Genomic DNA, 21,701 nt, shown 5'->3' on the forward strand with positions numbered 1-21,701 from the left:
ATTTTTTGAGCAAAATAAAAATTACCAATCTGAGCAAAGGTATGAGAAACTAAAGCTAGAAACACTAGAATACTTTGTGTCAAAAAGTCGGTTGGTTAAAAAGAATTAAACTTTAATATTTTTTACTCCGAAAAAATTCAAAATCTTTTTAACTTAATAATTTTCTTACAATATTTGGTAGGAGACCATGCAACCAAGATGAATAATTAGTTCTTCCCGAAAATTATTTTAACGAATTTTTGAACCGTTATTAACCATTGCCATTGGCTAATTGAAATGTTTTTTTCCGTTCAATCGATTTCAATGAAAACTTTAGATAAAAAAAAATAATGTTTTTTTTTAAATATTAGTTAATTTTAAATATTAATAAATATTAATTAATTAAAATGATTAATGAATTTTCTTAATTTTTTCTTATTTTGAAAATTTCGGTAAATCAATTTTTTCGTTGAAACATTTTTGAAAATACATACTTACATGCAAAAAAAAAAAAGAGTTATAAGAAGATCGGCACTGAAAATAAGAAAAATAAGAGAGCACCAAGGGTGGAACCTTGAGGAACTCGTATAAATCGATTCATTGACGAATTTTTTTTTGACGGGATCTTCTACCGCTCAATGAATTCAATCCCTAGATTTTGTGTTTGAGGCTGGTTGAGGTTTGAAGTTCAATACTTTTTCGAATTTTTGTTTAAATAAACTTTTCTAGCATAGATTGCAGAAAGCTGAGCTACGTTTACTTACTTTTAAATATTTTTCTACTGATTCTTCAAATACTTCAGTAAATTCTTCATGTTCGTTTCGTTACTTTTCGAGTTTAATTTCAACCGCTTCTTTCAAGTACTTTTAGTGAGGTTCATTTAAATTCAAAATAACTTAAGTCTTTGACCGTTTAAAGTAGGTAGGTACATACGAGCATATTTCAAAAAATCTGAATTTGCCAATGTAATAAGAGCACTATACGCGATAGAATAGTGCTTAATTTGGCATATTTTCCATGAATTGTAGCTTACAAGTTAAAAATAAGATTTAATTCAATGAGTGATTTTATTTCTCATTAAAGTTTTTACAAAACTAGTTGTTACAAAAAGCTGATAAATTTTACAATTTGCAAACACAACATTTGGCATTTTACTTTTCAATTAAAAAATGATGTTCCCTGTCAATTTATTATTATTACTGTTTTTCTCAGATAATAAATTTCCCAACTATTAATTTTTCTTTAAAACTATAACTTTCCTCATTTAAATGCAGCATAAAACCTTCAAGGTATTCACTGTCACAATTACGAAAGGAAACTTATGCGCTTTGCACTACAAAAACTAGTATAAGGGAATACAAAAGAAGAAAATAAAATGAAAGAAAAAAAAATAAAAAACAACAAACAACCCTATAACGATGTTTTTATGTGAATTTAATTAAAGCTTGAGAGAAAAGAGGAAATAAGGAAATGGGTTGAATTATTCAGACTTAGCCATTTAAGCCGGATGGAAGGGAGTTTTAATTTTTTTTTTAGATTTAAGATCTTAATTACCTGGCGTTTTCTTCCATTTTAAATTATCCTCCCACATCCTTTTCAAAACAAAAAATTGCTGAATGCAGTTGTACAATCACAATTATTCACCGCATGTTGGATTATTACCCCGCACAAGAAAGACTAACAATTGATTAAAGTACCTACATACCTAGTTCATTTTTTAACTAAAATAAAACTGTTTTTTTTTTGTGACTCGTCCTCATACTAACATGCAGTATCATCCTACCGACATCCTTGTCGAGTAGAAAATAATTCGCATATTACATATTAGATGTCGAAAACTGCTCGATTCATTGCTGTTGTTGTTGTCGTCGTCGTCGTCGCCGGATATTCTATTTAACATGACCTGAATACCGTTATTGCATCCTTACATCACCATATAAACAAGTATACAACACACTGCTGTGTAGTATATACATATATTTATATGGTTGTGAATCTTTGTACCTATGTGTGTTTGTGTGTGCACAAACAATTGAATTTGTAGTAGCGGAAGTTTGGGGATCTGGAACTGTCAATGGTTGAAAATGAACTCTTCACATTGTTCATCAGAATGTTTTTTTGTCCTGATGTCCTTTCAAGTAGGTACTTGTGGTGATACTTCAAATTGTTGGCATTCGAAACGTTCATTGCTCAGAGTATTTTTTTTTGTTTGCTTAGCAAGAAAAATGCTTGACTAGAAGTTTCAGTTTCGATTTTTTTTTTTTTTCTGTTTTGTTTTCTTAGTATCTGCCATTAAATCGATGAATAAATGTGAATTTGAAGGGTTTACACTTTTTTGTTTAGAGTAAAAATTACGTTTAAAGCAATTTTTATTTTTAAATTTGGAACTGTGCCAAATGAAAATTTTTTGTGGCATCAATGAAATTTTTAATAAACCATCTATAGCCTAGAAGCGGGCTGGGGTAACAACTCAAACTTAGCATTTTGCCCACACCCAAAAACTGACAGATACACTCAAAAACACGTTCTTTTTCAGGAAGGTAAGGATTTGGGTAAATAACTTCAAATAAGTCGCATCCTGTGGCCCTTTGTCTCCCCGGTTAAAAAAATACCCATGACAATCATTTTACCCGTGTTTAAACACCTGATAGACATGCCCAAAAATACATTCTTTTTACACGAAAACAAGGACCTGGGATAACCACTGCAAATAAATCACATCCTGTTCCTCTTGTCTCCCCGTAAGCAAAAAAAACCATGACAGACATTTTACCCGCGTCCAAACGACCGCCAGACGAGTCTAAAAAACGCGTTCTTTTACGTGACGACTTGGCTTTAAAAAACATTAGCTTTTATTTCCCTATTTAAAATACAAATCCCAGACATTTTACCCGCACCCAAACATCTGACAGACAAGAAAAAAATCGTGTTCTTTTTCAAAAGACAAGGCTTGAGAAAAACCACTTGAAATAATAAGCATTCGGCTGCCCATTGCTTCCTGATTAAAAAAAAGAATGTGTGTATGCATGTTTCCTTATAACTTCGAAACTACTTGTCACAACTTCAAAAACAAAATTTCGTTAGAAGCGTCTTATTTGCCCTCGGGTTATAGTAAGTGGCTTAGAAACATACATACACAGAGAAAAATAGACCACATAAAATAGAACAAAAACAATAAGATTTCTCTATGGTTTTCATCCAAGAAGGAAACCTTATTAAAACAATCGGGTTTTCCTTATTGTTTTAAAATCTGCACTTGTAGGGTTTTGAAAAAAAAAAAAAAAAAAAAAAAGACGACCAGGCCGGGAATCGAACTGGGGACTTCAAATCATCACCACCACCTGAACCAACCTGCCATTAAAATATTGATTGCGATTTTTGTTCTAGTGCTAAGTTGCATAAAAAATCAACTTTTCAGTCAAATTTTAATAAGATTTTCTCTATAAAAATAATAAGAAATCTCCTTAAAAAAACCTTATTAATCGTTGGTTTTAATAAGATGTCCTTATGAAATGTATGGACGGTAAAACAATATGGTAATCTGTTAGTTTTTAGCGGGTCATATTTTTCTCTGTGTACTCTCAAACTTATGAAATTTGACCTAATAGGTTATAATATTTAGTCTATTAAGTATTTTTCACTTTTATCTACTTTTCTAATTAAAAATCAATATTTAATACAATTCTTTTTTTTTTCAAAAATTTGTGCAGTTGCAAAAACTATCAAAAAACAAACGAAAACTAAAATTATAAAATTATATACGTAAGTAATAATTGAAGAGCTTTTAAAAAAGTTTTTGTCCCCAAGGTCATCAGTTTTGCAAGGTCAGTTCAAAAATATTTTCTCTTTTTTTTTTCAAAACTTAACCAAACAAAAGTCATTTCCACTGGGCAAACTTTGAAGTCATATAAATTTTTCATTTGAATTCAACCACAGTGGACACGGACACGGACATTCACAATAAATATTTTTCATTCGAGTTATCACTGGCCTAGCGAGCAGCGACGCTAAAAGCACCACACCGTGTCGCGTCGCTTAGTCTCATGGTGAAACTTGAAAAACGATTTACTACGCCCACTTCTGAATAATCCACAAGAACTGTGACTGCATAGTGGAAACCCAGCAGCACCTTGTAAATGCAATTTATACTATGCAATTACTCTTTTATGTCCTTGATTTAGAAGGTAAATGCTAGCGACGCCACTCGACTCGGCGGGGGTGGTAAGTCAAATGCTGAGTCAAGGATAGAAGAGGATAATGTCATATAAAAAAGACACTTTAGCTGCACCGCTTGAGGCTTTTTTGTGAATTTATTTTTTGTCTTCCGAACAAAAAAAAAAACAAAAACTTTGAATTTTCATTTTCTTATGCCAAATGCAGACATAAAATATTGGACTTACAAAGACAACGACGACAACGGGAAACCCAAAAACCAAAAAACTTATACAAACAAAAAAATCTTCAAAAAGGACCTGCAGTCAAATTGAAGTTTATCTTCTCAGTGAGTAAAAAAAAGGAGCTCAGATTTACTCGTTTGTGTAGTAGTTGCTTTTACCTGACGGCTAAGCTGATGCGCGCCATCTTCATGAGAAAAGTTGAAACATTTTTATAATAAGTTTTACTTTAATTTTTTTTTTTGTGAGTTTTGGTTTCTTTTTTTTCCCTGTTTATTTATTTTACTTCAAATTGAAAGGATGAGATTTTTTTTACATTTTTTTCTTTGAGTGGAGAAAAGAAAAAAAAATTGAATAAAAGAAATGGCTTGCGTAGTGAAAATAAGTCAGCATGATAAATTTTGAAAATAAACTTTGTCGCACATGAGAATTGAATTTATTTGTCCTCAGTCCCTTTCACTTCTTGAAAGTTCAACAGAGCATAAGGTCAAAAGGAGGGGAGGTAAATTTGTCAGAAGCGAATTTGCTGCTTTTGTACTGGCAACGATACGAAACGGAACTCTTTTTTTTTTTTTTCTTTTCTTGTTCAGTTGAGTGTAATTTTTTTAGCTTTTTGCTCGTTGTTGTAAACGGTATGAGTTAGATAAAGAAACATTTTTCATGTACGTAGAGCTCTCAAGGTGCTTATAAGAGTAAAAATGTGCAAATGTTAAAATGTTAAAAGGACTTCTTTGAAGAGTGTTATAGCTCACTTTGATAACAAAAAAATATATATTTCAAATCCTGTGTCGTTTATTGTCACTTTCATGTTCTTGTGTTCTTGTTCTTTATTAAAGGAATGAGCTGGAAAGTCTTTTAAGGAATTATGAACTTTAAGATATTTTTTCAACAAATATTTAAATCCCATCATCTATAGAAGTTCTTACTCAGTAGCGATTATTTTTAATTCGTTGACTGAGTTTCTCATTTATAGCAAAAACCCTTTCTTAGCGGTAATGAGCTGTGATACCTATACAAATCTTAGATAAGTGAAGAAACTTAAATTGATGCAATTTCTTTTTTTTATGATAGAAGGCAGAAGGTAAATACATATGTATATTCGAAATATTCGGTTTTTGGATAAAAAGCTATCGAACCAAGGTTGTAAAAATTCATTTTATTTTAATGCATTTCTTTTTCCATTACAAATTAACATACTATTGAAAAAAAAAACAAATAATTATTGCAACTGAAAAAATTGCATTAAAAAAATTTGTATTGCAACTGAAAAATATTTACTGCAACTAAAAATATTTTGCATAAAAAAATGTTATTGCAACTGAAAAATGTTTGCATTGAAAATAAAATTTTTACAAAATTTTTTCAATATAAAAAAATATTTAATTTATTTATTAAATTTAATTTTGCATCGAATTTTTTTTAATCTTAAAAATTTGTGTTTGCAATCATTTTTTTTGAATGCTCTTTTTTTATTTGAAATATAAAATTTATTTTCAATGCAAATATTTCAGGTTCAATGAAAATTTTATTTTTTAATGCAAATTTTGTCAGTTTAACCAGTGACAATCCGGTTTTCATAGGACAAAAGTTGAAAAAATTATTAGCAGCATAAGGGTGGTGGGAAAATTTAGGATAAATGGTATGTGAAAGAGGAAAAATAAATTGCCATCAAATAAATTGGGGGAAAGGGGGCGGGTGGCAAAAAAGTGGGGTGGGTGCCAAAATTCGTGTTTCTTTAGGGTTTCTCTCAAAAATAGACCTTCTATCGAAAAAAGTTGAATACAAAAGTTATAGGTAGTAAAAAGGTCTACAGCTTTTACTCAAACCGTTTTTTTATACAACCTCAAAAATATTAAGAAAAATGCACAAGTTCACTTTTTTGGTTTTTTTATTTTAATCTTTTACAAAAATTGTTGGATTTTAACAAAATTTACTTTGTTATGTCTTATTTAAAATAATTTTTTAGAAAAATATTAATTTTTGGATTTTTGACGAATTTAATTTGAAAAAATAGAGTATTTTTCAATCAAAAAAGTTACCGAAAATTTTTGTGATTTTTCAAAAGTTTGGAATGCTGCTATTTAGATTAAAACCTTTTATTTAAGACTATGTAGAAAAGCTATACTCTTATTTCAGAAATTATTGAAAAAAATTGAAATAAAAACAAAAACCTTTTTAAGATAATGACAGTAATATTGGCAAGAAATATTTTTCTCTAGGAACCTAATTATTCTTTTCTAATGGCTTTCATCTCATGAATTTGAATCTAGCATTAGAATGGCTCTAAAGTGCTAAGTTTTTTTAAATATCGAATTTTGAACTTTTAAAAACATTGTCTTCCATAGAAAACAATGATTGGATTAAACACCTCCAGGGTCGGATTGGCCATATAACTGACATTGCGATTACCACCCGAGCCCTAAGCTTTTCCCTAGTTACAAAATAAAAATACATAAGGAATATGTAAAAAACAAGTACAAATACAAATTTAAACAAAGAAAAGGGGCCCGTTTAAAAATGCATTCCCTTACTCTTACTATTTGAAAGTTATATTTATAATTATATAAGAAGTGGAAAGGTTTGGGGCCCCAGGGGTGTACAATTGTGCCTACCCTTGTACCGGGGCAGTGCCCCAGGGCGCCCACGTTCATATAGTAGGGCCCCACGCTAGATTGTATTTAGGGAAGAAACAGGACGTAATAAATAAAAAACGAAACAAACAGACCTATGATGTGCATTCCGTTTCTTTATTTTCACCAAATCAAGGGGCACGGTAGTGCCCAGCCAAGTTCTCTAGCAACTTTGGCACTACACCCTTATTTACAGGAAACAACTCAGGCCATTTTCGACCCCCCTCTAACATCCACAAAAAATATGCCAGACATTTCAAACTCGCTACATTTGTTGATCTGGACGAACCAAATTTCAGCTTCTTACGATGAGTAGTTTCTGAGATATAGGACTTCAAAAATCGCGAAAACCGTAACTGACTCATTGACTCACTGACTCACTGACAGATCATCAAAATTATGGAGAACTTTCCGCTATCGTAGAAACTTGAAATTTTACATGGTGATAGGACTTGTGGTGTATACAAAGGAAAAAATCGAAAATTTGAGATTTTCAATTCAGGGGGCATGGTAACCGCCCATTTTCGCCGAGTTTTCATCAATTATTATAGAGCACTTCTCACTATCGTAGAATCTTGAAATTTAGTAGAATGGTAGAGCTGGTAGTTTTTATTAAGGAAAAAATTTAAAATCTGAGAATTTCAACCAGGGGGCGTGGCAACCGCCCATTTCCGCTGAATTTTCATCAAATATTATAGAGCACTTCTGATTATCGTAGAATCTTGAAATTTAGTAGAATGGTAGAGTTGGTAGTTTATACAAAGGAAAAAATTTAAAATTTGAGAATTTTCGCCAGGGGGCGTCGTGGTAACCGCCCATTTTCGCTTAATTTACATCAAATATTTTAGAGCACTTCTGATTATCGTAGAATCTTGAAACTTGGTAAAATGGTAGATCTAGTAGTTATTACAAAAGAAAAAATTTTAAATTTGAGAATTTTAGACAAGGGGCGTGGTAACCGCCCATTTTATCTGAATTTTCATCAATTATAGAGATTTTAATTTCTACAGCAAAACCTTGCAAAAAGAAGTGAAATCACAACAAAAACATTACTGTTAAAAAAAGAGCCAAGTTCTCCTATGTTGAAATTATGCTAGCACAAAAAGTACTGAAATGTAAAAGTGTACAAAGTTCTAAAGCTTGGCTTTAAATTTGTATAAATAAAATTTTGGTTGTTTACTTGGCAATTTTTCAAATAACTTTAAAAATCGGTAATTTAAAGTTAAATTGCCAAGTCAACAAAAAAAATTTTATTTATACAAATTTAAAGCCAAGCTTTAGAACTTTGTACACTTTTACATTTCAGTACTTTTTGTGCTAGCATAATTTCAACATAGGAGAACTTGGCTCTTTTTTTAACAGTAATGTTTTTGTTGTTTGTTTTTGTTGAATATCTGCTGACCCAATGGTGTCTACGCCCTTGCTATTGCCTATTTGCAGTTACAAGTTCAAAAATTTGAAAATCATTATACAGAAAGTTATTCCGCTTTTTAATAAAATTTTCAACTGTTTGTGAGGAACAAAATTTCGGTTTCGAAGCATAAAAAATAAATAAAAGTATACTTCTTCTTTATTATCGACGATAGTCATGATCTCGAATGGGATTATAGCTCTCCCATTGTACTGCTTCACAGTACGGCTCCACATGTGGGGTTCGTTGAGCCAAAACAAAAATTAAAATTTTTTTGGTAACTTTTTTTTAAGTGCCGTAGAGGAATCAGCAGAGGCGGGGCCCTTTTACCATTTTGCCACCGGGCCCCTTTGCCCCAGTCCGACCCTGAACACCTCTACAAAAAACCCATATCAACTCTTGCTACTCAAATGTTTCTTTTTTACTTGAGTAGAACTAAAAATGCTATAAAAAGGTAGCTTCAAAATGGCCATACTTCGTTAACATTCAACGAACAAATTTAGTAAGCTCTGCATTTGATGAAAATGGAGTTCAAACAACATTTCCTTATAAATTCATATTTTAAATGATTTTAAAAGAAACAAAAATCCTTTGCCTAAAAAGCAAAACTCCAATTCTATCCTTCTTACTTTAAAAAATTACAACACTTTCGACATTCAAGATTTGTGACGATTTAGAAAATACAAAAAGAGAGAAGAGTTTGATTTTGTTATTCACTCACAGTATGTTATTCCGCATGGTTGCAGAAATATTTTGAATACAAAGCTTCCTATACTCTCAAAGGACGACAACGACAACGACGACGACGACTCTCTTTGGTGTATTGTGTATAAGTCCTTTTATTACGATCTTGACATTCCATAAATTGAAAAAATTCCATTAGCACTCATTGGTTCATTGAATTGGATGGGTAGGGTAATGTTCTGTATACTGGTGCCTTATGGTTATATAAAATACATCAGGGATCGGAGTATGGTGAATTATTATGATGGTCCTCGAAAGGAATTTAGCATTGAAATTCCTATATTATATTTTCTATCGTTCAAATATTCCTTCAATTTAACTCTGAAGAAAGGATGTGTCCCCCAATTAAAAATGGTTTGAGGGTGACAAGAGAATTCCATGTTTTATTTATATAATAGATGGTGGGTGGGAATGATGGAATGATGAATCATGATGTCCTTGAAAGGAATTATTTTTCCTCCTTTTTTTTTGGTATTTAGTAAATTCTCACGAAGCAACACGACTGACGCGTAGTTTCAAAATTGAATAGTTTCAAAAAGTTCAATGAAGCTTCTAATGATGACGGTTGAGCTTAGAAATACAGGATTGGATACTCCTTTACGTAGAAAAAATGATTGGAAAGTATCTACTTTTTCGATTGATTGGAATATAAGAATTCAAAGAAATCCTTGAAAATTTAATTCAATTACGAAATTAAACCACAGTTCTATTGTCTACACATGCTCCACTTATCAATCCTAACCCGAAAGCCACATTAATAGATTTTCACAGTGACAAGAGGTGATGCTTTGACTCGGGCAAAAGTTAATCATGCATAATAAGCATCTACCTATTTGAATTGAATTATTACGAGCATCAATAACGTCGTTGACCAGAAGATGAAGGTGTATGTAACAAAACCATCATCGATTTGCGGAGATAAACATAAACACTAAGTTCACCTGTTTAGCTATAACCTGCGGGTGGTTGCTGGTAATAACGTGTCATCTCATCATCATCATCACTATATACTTCGCATCTATTGATCAAAATGTCGAATCCTTGTTGCTTTGCGCTATCAGGACAAAGTGCGATGTTGTGATAACAAAAGTGATTGTTTATGCTCAACGAGTGTCGCCACATAGATTGCAACTAATTTTCACTTTATATGATGACACACATATATCATACACATTTCGTATGCGACTAGAGGTGGTTTTTGTGTGAATATATTGGTGTGATGACATCATTATATAAGTTGCCGCCACCTAACCAGCTCTCTCGCCAGCTTATAGTTAGTTGTAAGGATGTTTTGTATACTTTTGCAACGCCCTCTATATGTGTGTAGTGTAGAGTAGAGACACTCGAGTTATAGTTGAGGTGAAATATTGTAACAGCGTGACATGGTAAAGACAAAGTCGCATAATGGAGTCATTCATTGTGTCTGATGAGGCATCACTTGGAAAATTGCAAACAATACCTAGCCGAGATGATGGAAGAACAAAATGCGAGAAGAGTCCTTTTTTTACCACACGGGATGCGACTTGGTCTTTGTGTGGAAAGATATGAGGTAAAATTGTTATGCATGAAATATCTGCTTAAGTTGAGTGATATATGAGCGTCCCGTTAGTAATCGTATAAAAGAGGTTAGTTTGAACTAAGGGTAGAAGTAGAAGTAAATTCAGGGAATAATAGAGATTTTTTTCGAATGAATTGTTCTTATTACAGTAACAGTTTATTTTAACAAAAAACCTTCTCATTCTTAACTTTTACTGTATGAATAACCTTTGATATTTTACTCTTTTAATTTAGACTGTATCTAGTTACTTTTTACACAGAGAAAAATAAGGCACTGATGTTCATCTTAAATGTATCTTATTAAAATAATAAGATGTCTTATGAAAATAAATGACACCCGTTTAAACTCTGTTAAAATCAAAGTGAACGGAATTTTCCTTCTTGAGCAAATTTAAATGTATCTGCTCAGAATGCATCGATTTTTCATTGAATTTTTGTGCATTTTTACAGTAACAAAAATAAAATGATGTCCACTTTAATATAAAAAGGTTTTTTTCTTTTGGCAAACATTTAGGAGCTTTGTTTGAGACATCAAGAAGTTTTGTGCACTTATTTTAAGACGGAAGTTTTCTTGTCCAACAAACATCCATTTGTTTAAAAACAAGTCTTTTTTCTCCATGTAGCGACCAAAAGTTTCTTGGAGGTCTGGCTGCTGAGTTAGGTATTTGCATCCAAACAGAATATATCTGTCCAATTATGCAAAAAAATTACAAATTTATTTTTTTAGGGTTTTCGAGAAAAAATCAAGATTGCATTTTCAAAAAAGTCCTCCAAATCTATCGAGTAATACATCAAAAGAAAGGTTTTTTAAAGTTCCTCTCGTTACTGAAAACCAAAAGTTTCTTGGACGTCTGGTTGCTGAATTATTTGCAATCGAATTTTTTTTTTTTTCTTACATTCGGAAGCAGATAATTTCGGATCAAGATTTGGTTTACAGATATGTACTCACAAGGAATAAGCCTACCCAATTATTAAACAAAATCACAAATTTATTTTTTTAGGGTTTTCGAGAAAAAATCAAGATTAACCCATTGCCTAAAATAATGCATTTTCATAAAAGTCCTCTAAATCTATCGAGTGATACATCAAAATAAAGGTATCTTCATTCATTCATAACTAAAAACCAAAATATTTTTGGAGGTCTAGTTGCTGATTTATTACTATCCAAACATTTTTCTTTCTTACATTTGGAGGCAGATTAGTAGATCTGTGACCTATGTCACGAAACAAGTGTTTATTAACAGCTTTAAGTTTATTAGTAATCACAAATTTATTTTTTTTTTTTCTAATTTTTCAAGAAAAATCGAGGGGTAAGGTAAAACTTGTCCAAAAAAAAAAACTCTTTGAACGGTAACACGGACAAAAATAAACTTGATATGAAGCAAACATAGATGATTGAAAGTTCTTTAACATTTACAACTACAATTTTTTGATTAAAGTTAAAAAAAAGAGTTGTATAAGAAAAAAGTGATAATAGAATCTTACGAAATTCATTATATTTCCTAAATGGTATGTTTTAGAAAAAAAAGTTACTGAATATATTTTATGGGGAATAAAATTTACTACAACTTTGTTTCATAGCATTTTTCTATAACCACAAAACTAGCTGAACTACAAGCGCAAGTCATAAAACGGTTCAAAACAAAATGGCGGCCAAAGTTCATTTTTGTGGAAAAATAGAAGGTTTCGTTTCTGTGCTAATGTTCTTTCATGTTTTGAGCCCAAATTGCAGTTGCGAATTACTTCTCAACTCCTACCTTGGAAAAAATGATTTTTTTTAGGAAGTGAAGATTGGGACTCGAACCCAGACCTCTGTCGTAATTTTCCAGCGCACTAATCGCACTATAATGTACTTCTTATTAAGAAACTATTGTATGCATTTTGGCTTCATAATGTATTACTAAAAAGTTTTGGTTTGAAATTATTTTTCCAATCTGTTTGTCTGTTATCAAAAAAAAAAAACATCAAAAAAAGATTTCCTCTTAATTTGTGGCACTTAAAGGACGATTAAATCACAATTATCCTCATTAAGACCAAAACATTATCCTTCTTTAGAATTAAGCTAATCTTTTTTTCTTGTTTCATTTTCCCCATTGAATATTGTACAAGTCTACCTTTCAGTCCTTCACTTCATTAGCTTCTCGTACTCGGAAAAATATTAAAATTAGATTTTATTAAAATTACGTGCTTTGGTCTTTAACATTTAAAGTCGATTATCTTAAACGTGATTGCGTTAAAAAAAAAATTCAAAAAACAAAAAGAAAAAAAACAATCTTTACTTCCAAAGCAACACATCAAGATCCTTCTTCACCCATAAATACCCAATATCTTCAATTTGTTTATTATATCCTTTGAATTTCGTTCGAATTCAAGTATTTCCACAGACTAATTTAAATGTATTTCTGCAGTCATGATGAGATGATGTTGTGCTTGTGGAAATGACCACAATGTTGTTGTATCATTCCACATCAAAGCGCCAAACCAAATCCAATGGCAATTTGGTAAATCTCTTGTTCCCCAGAAGGATATCCGATGACGGTTGGTCTCTGGGTTTCTCTTGTTGCCAAAGGATACACAAGGATTACATTCTCTTACCCGCACTCAATAACCACGAAAACAAGAGAGAGAAATGTATCCGGGGATATGCGAAAACGAATTCCAAATTACAGAGTCCTTGTCTGTCTCCATGCGCCATTACTGGTAGTTGAAACAGGAACAATATTTTTTATCCTATCTGATCTTTTACCGCATTACAAACAAAAGAAAACCCGTTACGAAGATGATGGGTGGTATTTTGGTATGTTGTATAGCTAACCTACCTTTGCTTTACCTAACGGTGCTTATTCCTAAAACATTTATTTATTATTCATTACCGAGCGCATTATCCCTGCGGTATAGTTTTGTGTATCCCATTTCGTGAGAGGATGTTGTAAATGTTTTTCTGTTTTTTTGTTTTTCTTTCTCTAAAAACCCGTTTTTCTGGGTACAAAACGAAGTCATAAAGTTGTGTATCTTAACCATTTAAACACAGCATGAGCTCTTCATTTGGGAAGGATTCATGAAGATGAGTGGGTGTTTGTATATGGAGGGAATAAGAGACTCAGTTTTGGTGATGAAATCAAGTGTATTTATTGTGTCATAATGAGACCCAAGGAATTAAAAAAGGATTCCCTTAGAAAAGGTTCAGCACATTAAACTTTAGGGGAATTTAATCTATGAAAGGTAATTATCCCTTCCTAAAACTAAGAATTAATTTGATAGAATGTTGTAATTAAATACTATTTGTGTGTGTGATTAAACTTTATCACTACAACAGCAGTATTTACAGTTTCTATATCGATTTTAGTTGGGTTTTTTCGTATCCTTTGATCAACCAGACCCGTCAATGAGTAACGAAGTAAGAGTAAGAGTAAGAGTAAGAGTAAGAGTAAGAGTAAGAGTAAGAGTAAGAGTAAGAGTAAGAGTAAGAGTAAGAGTAAGAGTAAGAGTAAGAGTAAGAGTAAGAGTAAGAGTAAGAGTAAGAGTAAGAGTAAGAGTAAGAGTAAGAGTAAGAGTAAGAGTAAGAGTAAGAGTAAGAGTAAGAGTAAGAGTAAGAGTAAGAGTAAGAGTAAGAGTAAGAGTAAGAGTAAGAGTAAGAGTAAGAGTAAGAGTAAGAGTAAGAGTAAGAGTAAGAGTAAGAGTAAGAGTAAGAGTAAGAGTAAGAGTAAGAGTAAGAGTAAGAGTAAGAGTAAGAGTAAGAGTAAGAGTAAGAGTAAGAGTAAGAGTAAGAGTAAGAGTAAGAGTAAGAGTAAGAGTAAGAGTAAGAGTAAGAGTAAGAGTAAGAGTAAGAGTAAGAGTAAGAGTAAGAGTAAGAGTAAGAGTAAGAGTAAGAGTAAGAGTAAGAGTAAGAGTAAGAGTAAGAGTAAGAGTAAGAGTAAGAGTAAGAGTAAGAGTAAGAGTAAGAGTAAGAGTAAGAGTAAGAGTAAGAGTAAGAGTAAGAGTAAGAGTAAGAGTAAGAGTAAGAGTAAGAGTAAGAGTAAGAGTAAGAGTAAGAGTAAGAGTAAGAGTAAGAGTAAGAGTAAGAGTAAGAGTAAGAGTAAGAGTAAGAGTAAGAGTAAGAGTAAGAGTAAGAGTAAGAGTAAGAGTAAGAGTAAGAGTAAGAGTAAGAGTAAGAGTAAGAGTAAGAGTAAGAGTAAGAGTAAGAGTAAGAGTAAGAGTAAGAGTAAGAGTAAGAGTAAGAGTAAGAGTAAGAGTAAGAGTAAGAGTAAGAGTAAGAGTAAGAGTAAGAGTAAGAGTAAGAGTAAGAGTAAGAGTAAGAGTAAGAGTAAGAGTAAGAGTAAGAGTAAGAGTAAGAGTAAGAGTAAGAGTAAGAGTAAGAGTAAGAGTAAGAGTAAGAGTAAGAGTAAGAGTAAGAGTAAGAGTAAGAGTAAGAGTAAGAGTAAGAGTAAGAGTAAGAGTAAGAGTAAGAGTAAGAGTAAGAGTAAGAGTAAGAGTAAGAGTAAGAGTAAGAGTAAGAGTAAATGCTTTAAACTAAGAAAACCACGAAAATTGGCAGTCTTGATCAACCAAATCTATTAAAATCAAAAAATAATAAGAAAAGATTTCATCAAAAATCAATCTCTGAGAATATCCATCTCCCTTATTAATATTGTTAAAAAAGAAGAAGAACAACGACAAAGTTTTCAATATTCTTCTAATTGTGCAAAATTAGTTAAACAAATAATAAAAAGCTATTCAAGTTTAAATTTTTTATTTATTTTTTTTTTAGTCTAATTTAAAACTTTCGAAACCCTTGTTAGTTGACCTTCTTCCTTCAATTTTGTTTTCCCTTTTATTTGTTTTTTTTTTTTTTTTCTACCAAGAACTACTGTCTATTTTTTTTTCGGTCAACTCAATAAAAAACAAACTTTCAATTCAAAAGGTTTAATAATTTCATCATGACCCTCATTTTTTGGTATGGTAATTCCCACAGCACCAGCCCAAATAGAAAAGTAAAGAGAAAAAAAATTGTAAACTTCCTCTCCAAAATCAACATGAGCCTGTGTCACTAATTTACAATTTTTTCCCTTACCTTTCTTTAAAAAAAATCCTCCCAGAAACGTAGCGCTTTGGGTTCAATCTCGAAAATGTTGAACTAAAAAAAATAAATAAAAATACCATTCGCATGCTTTTCATCCCCACTCCCCCCCGGAATACGCTTAGATCTTATAGAAATTGAAGGGAAAGCAACCAACTTCTTCTTCTTCTTCTCCATTATCGACGATAGTCATGATCTCGGATGGAGTCACAACTCTCCCACTCTACTGCTTCACACTACGGCTCCGCATGTGGGGTTCGCCGGGTTGACCTCAGGAAACGTCGGCAGGCTTCTCGATTTTGAATTGTTCCATGTCTAAGGCCAACTGAATGCAGTTGTCGTTGCATTTGTCTTCTCCATGAGTTCTTAGGCCTGCCTCTTCTTCGCGATTGCGTTGGAACGTCGTATGCGATCGCCTTTTGAACTGGGTTCTCAGGGTTTCTTCTTTGTACATGACAGTACCAGCTTAAACGGTCATGCTGTATTTTATCCAAGACGGTATTTTTGACGTGAAGACTTCCTCGGATTTTCTTGCTTCTTATTCGATCAAGCTTTGTTACTCCTGCTGTCATACGAAGCATCTTCATCTCTGCTGCTGTCAGTTTACTCTCATACGTTTTGTACATTGTCCAACATTGTGAACCGTATGTAAGTGCTGGGCGAACAACTGCAGTATAGAGCTTTCCTTTTAGTTTAGGGGGCATTTTTCGGTCACAGAAGATGGCAGAGTTTTCGCGCCACTTCATCCACCCTACACTTATTCGGTGGTTGATGTCGTCATCACAAGAAGCTTGGTTGTTGATCATAGATCCAAGGTATTTGAACTTTTCGCACTTGGGAAGTATTGTGCCATTCAGGTAAATGTCCGGAATAGGGCCGTCTGGGTCAGAAAATGGACAGCAGAGATATTCTGTCTTTTTCGCGCTTATCCGGTACCCACTTCCCTCCAGAACATCCACCCATACATCAAGTGCTCGTTGCAGGGATGTTGGATCTTCACTTATGATGGCGCCATCATCAGCAAAGAATAACTGACTCACTTTCGGATCCGTCACTTTTTCTTCAAGCAGAAAGTCAAGGACGGTAATAAAGAGCAAAGGACTCAGGACGCTTCCCTGGTGCACACCGACTTTAATTGGGAACTCTTCGGTGACTCCTGCGGGGCATTTTACCTTCGTTTTTACTTCCTCGTACATGTCCTTGATCATCCGCACGTAGATTTCCGGAACCCCTCGCTGTCTCAGGGACACCCATATCAGATCTCGTGGTTGTCTATCGAATGCCTTTTCGAAATCAACCAGCACAATATGCAAATCCTTCGAGGAATCACGGTGTTTTTCCATTCGGATTCTTAAACTCTGTATGGCATCTGTGGTTGATTTACCCGAGACAAACCCGCACTGGTCATCAGACAGCCGTATTATTTTTCGTAGTCGGCCGTCCAAAATCCGCTCAACGATCTTCATGGTGTGTGACATCAGCTTAATCGATCGGTAGTTATCACAGTTTCGTGTGTCCCCCTTTCCTTTGTAGATTGGGAGAAGGAAACTTTCTCTCCACTGATTTGGCATTTGGTCACCGCTAATGAGTTTGGAGATGAGAATCGTGAGCCATTTACACCCAATGTCTCCCATCTTCTTCCAGAACTCAGAGGGTATTTCGTCTGGACCAATCGCCTTTCCTTTCTTGGAGTTTTTCACCGCCACGCTAACTTCTTCGACTGTAAGGTCGGGTACTTCTTCTAAATTAGGTTCGGCTGTTGGAAAGTAAATCCTGGGAAATTGCTCATTTAGGAGTTCGTCACAATACTGTCGCCACCTGTGGAGAATTTTGTCGTCATTCACAAGTAGTAGGCCTTGAGCATCGTTAATGAACTTTGGTGAACGTATTTCCTGAGCATTCCTTCTCCTTTGAGCTGCAATTTTGAAGATAGCTGCACCCTTGTTCATCTTGGCATGTCGCAGTTCCTGGAGAGCCTGGTTTGCATCAGCAGCTGGATCAGATATTTCCCCAAGCTCGCGATACATGCTTTCCGTACTCTCTGCCTTATGCTGGGCGCATTTCTTCTTTGCTTCCTTCTTGTAGCGCTTGTAGTCCACTTCGAGTCGTGCTTTTTCATCTCTATTATGAGAGGGGCATTTGGACCAACCCAAATAACATTTTGTGGTTAGAAAGCGGAAAATAAACCGGATATTTACTCTGGTTATTTAACGGATAAGTTACTAAACTCGTTAAATAAACGTATTTAAGACGTTCCAGAAACGTCTCCACAACCGAAAATGGTCAGTTATTTTTTAACTTCGTCTAAATCGGGTTTTTAAAAAACCCACTTTTTTCTACAAATACTGGGTTTTTAAAAACCTAATTTTCACGGTTATTAAATAACTGTTTATTTTTAGTCAAAGAAAAACTTGAAATAAACCATTTACGGCTATTTTATAACCGTTTACAAACCGTTATTATACAGTTTAAAAAAAACCTGTACTGAGTTGTTTGACGGTTTTTTTTATAACCGTTTTACTACGGTTATTATAAAACCTGTAATTAACGTTATTACAGGTTTTTTTGAAACCTGTAATATAACAAGTTCTTTTAAAACCTGTATTAAACGTTAATTTACGGTTTTTTTTATAACCTCTTACCTATAGGTTTTTATAAAACCTCTAATAAACGTTATTTGACGGTTTTTTTATAACCGTTTTCTTCCCGTTTTTTTTAAAACCTGTAATAAACGTTGTACAGGTTTTTATAAAACCTATAACAAACGTTATTTGACGGTTTTTTTTATAACCGCTTACCTATAGGTTTCTATAAAACCTGTAATAAACGTTATTTAACGGTTTTTTTTATAACCGTTTTCTTCCAGTTTTTTTAAAACCTGTAATAAACGTTGTACAGGTTTTTATAAAACCTATAACAAACGTTATTTGACGGTTTTTTTTATAACCGCTTACCTATAGGTTTCTATAAAACCTGTAAATAACTTCGTACAGGTTCTTATAAAACCTGTAATAAACGTTACTTCACAGCTTTTTTATAACCGGTTATTTACAGATTTTAAAAAACCTATAAAATGTTTGCTTACCAACATGCTGCAAACCATAAGATTCTTCCCAGCTGAAAATTTAATATTTGAAATAAGAACGCTGAAATTTAAGTTTAGTGAAACATTATTTAATGAAGTAAAACTAAAACTAAAACTTAAAGTAAAAGTAAAACTAAAACTAAAAATAAAAAATAGCTTAACTTAATTATGTTGTGGATTGCCCGTCAGAGGCAGAGGAGCTGGTGTTGGAACTGGTATTTCTGTAATGAGAAAAATGTTAACTTAAATGTTGATTATAATTTTATTTTTTAACTTACGTGGACGGTTTTCCCATTCGAAATGGGGCTTGCTTCAAAAAGCCTTTAAAAAATGAAGCACCCTCAGCTTCACTATAAGTGGGGTACCTTGATCGGACCGCTTCCAATATAGTTTTATACAGGAATTTGTATTGGCTGAAACTTTTTTTGGCATTAGTCCCCAGCCAAGAATGTTCTGCCAGTAGTGGATCCGTAAAAATGCACTTGCAAATAGTGCGGATCGTTTTCATTCCGTTGGCCCCCCCATAGGAGCTCAACTTACGGACCTGAAAGAAAACAAAAATATGTTTTAAGATGTCGTTTTTTAAACTTTTTCGTAATATAAAATGCATTTATTTTCAAATATTTTTGGCCGCATTTATTATGATTTGAAATTATAAAAGAAAATGTCAATATGTATTACGGTTTATGAAAAAAATTAAAAAGAATTTCATTTTCGAAGAACTTTTTTTAATAAAAGTTTTGAAAAAAAATGTATCTTATTTTTTTTCAAAGTTCAACATCTAAACATAAAATTATTTTTTATTTATTTAATAACCCTTACTGTTGAAAGTTAAATAGCAAAAATTTAAAGTTCTTATTTACCAAAGTCTTTTAGAAAATTAATTATTTGGATGCAAAAATTCAGTTTTTATCAAAAAAAAAAACCAATTGAAATTGAAGTTATTTTTAATTGTTTTTTCAAAAGTGTGATATATATTACCTTTTCTGCTTCGGAATTCAACTGATAATATTTATTAGAAAAAGTTTGGAAAAAAGTCATTTTTAATTTTTTTAATAAATTTTTTTTTTAATTCTGAGTTTGAGGACCATTTTTTCAAAAACTCTTAATTAAATTTAGTGAATTTAAATTTAAGATAAGCTTCTGGCTTTGTAAAAATGTATTTTAAAATATTGTAGGTGTTGCCGTTGTTTTATAAATATTTTTTTTGTGTTTGAAGTCGGATTGTGAGAAAATTGCATATTTCGTATATTTTGGTACTTACCAATTTTTTTTTGAATGCTGCATTTTGATGGAGTTTTTCCTCGATTTCCTCAATTTGTTGGACAGAGGTAAGTGGGAAAATTTCATCCAGTTGCAGTTCCTCATCCACTTCCTCTGCATTCTCTTTTGCAATTTTGGACGCCAACAAATTGACCGAAACTTCGGACTTCGCCATGAATGCCTCCAGCATTCCTTGCATGGCCTGCACCTTCACCTCAGTGGAACGCTGTCTTTCCAAAATTTCGTCTATTTTGGACGACAGTTCCTTGAATTGGGTACTGGTGCTGGGGCCTATAAACAATTAAAAATAAGAGTTATAGTAATATACAAAAAAAAGTAATACGGTTAGTGAAAGAACTAATATGCTATCTCAGCTGTTACTAAGAGGGACTGGGGTTTATCCTATTCAAATAACATTGGATAAACCCCAGTCTAAGATAAGCTGGAGTTTAAAAACGACTTTGAAAATTGTACTAGTGCTAAAATACATTTTTTACCTTCAAACGTGTATAAGTCGGAAATGACATATTAGTGATGGTAACATCTTCATTTGGGGGGGTGAACGAGGAAACGTCTTGAAAATGAGAAGTAAGTATGACAAAATTAGTAACTTTGTTCCCATGTTTATACATTTTAAACTTACCAGAATTAGGAATCAAAGTTGACATCAATTTGTTCATATCTGTCATGTATTCCGAAGAATTGGTGTCGATGGTCACTTCTTCCGTATTTTCTTCAGAAGAAGACAAATACTCGGCATCCTTTTCCTTCTGAACTGCTTCCTCCCAGGAACCTTAAAAGGAAATACATGTTTTGTCGTAAATATAAGTGGCATGAAAGGGATACAAGAAAATATTTGTTCAAAAGGTGAAGCGGCTTAAGACCGGCCGAACAGCTCAGATTTTGACGATTTTTTTTCAAACGTAGGCAATTAAAAATGCTTTAAAGTCTATAGATTAAAAATTGCCGATGTTACCGTATTGTTTTTTAAAATTACAATTAAATTTTTTTTGAACACAACCATTTTTTTTCTTAAATTTCATAAAACAAATGATAGCAAAAGATTCTCTAGGTTATTTAAGGAAAAAAAATATAAGGGAGTAAGGGACAATCTTCCATCGTTTAAGAGATAAATGCAATTTTCTCATAATCTGACTTTAAACACAAAAAAAATATTTTGAAAACAACGGCAACACCTACAATATTTTAAAATACATTTTTAAAAAGCCAGAAGCTCATTCTTATCTCCTAAATTTAAATCCACTAAATTTAATCAAGAGTTTTTGAAAAAAATTTCAATTTCAATGGGTTTTTTTTATAAAAACTGAATTTTTGCTTTGAAATAATTAATTTTCTCAAAGACTTTGGTAAATAAGAACTTTAAATTTTTGCTATTTAACTTTCAACAATAAGGGCTATTGACTGAAGAAAAAATGACTTTATATTTAGATGTTGAACTTTAAAAAACAAATAAGTAAAATTTTTTTTCAAAACTTCTATTAAAAAAAGTTCTTCGAAAATGAAATACTTTTTAATTTTTTTCATAAACCGTAATACATATTGACATTTTCTTTTATAATTT

At 32.5% G+C, this 21,701-nt stretch overlaps 2 protein-coding genes across 5 annotated transcripts in view; both read right to left on the bottom strand.

Moving 5' to 3' along the window:
* Positions 1–21,701, bottom strand: part of LOC129911692 (regulating synaptic membrane exocytosis protein 1) — a 247,748-nt gene that overhangs the window by 105,099 nt on the left and 120,948 nt on the right. The window lies entirely within an intron of this gene.
* Positions 17,926–20,638, bottom strand: LOC129911694 (uncharacterized). The gene is made up of 4 exons (XM_055989561.1): positions 20,617–20,638; positions 20,121–20,410; positions 19,135–19,400; positions 17,926–19,077 (listed from the first exon to the last, which is right to left on the bottom strand). Exons 2-4 carry the CDS (start codon positions 20,316–20,318, stop codon positions 19,023–19,025), a joined length of 519 nt encoding a protein of 172 aa, XP_055845536.1. The 5' UTR covers positions 20,319–20,410; positions 20,617–20,638; the 3' UTR covers positions 17,926–19,022.

The sequence above is a fragment of the Episyrphus balteatus genome, chromosome 2 (assembly GCF_945859705.1).
Source record: "Episyrphus balteatus chromosome 2, idEpiBalt1.1, whole genome shotgun sequence".
Classification (NCBI taxonomy): Eukaryota; Metazoa; Arthropoda; class Insecta; order Diptera; family Syrphidae; genus Episyrphus; species Episyrphus balteatus.

Excerpts from the sequence above, each read along its gene's own strand:
- LOC129911694 (XM_055989561.1), bottom strand. The coding sequence starts at position 20,318 with ATGCAAGGAATGCTGGAGGCATTCATGGCGAAGTCCGAAGTTTCGGTC. Across the intron at positions 19,401-20,120 it reads CAGCATTCAAAAAAAAATTG|GTCCGTAAGTTGAGCTCCTA; the intron begins GTAAGTACCAAA and ends GTTTTCTTTCAG. Across the intron at positions 19,078-19,134 it reads CGAATGGGAAAACCGTCCAC|AAATACCAGTTCCAACACCA; the intron begins GTAAGTTAAAAA and ends TTCTCATTACAG.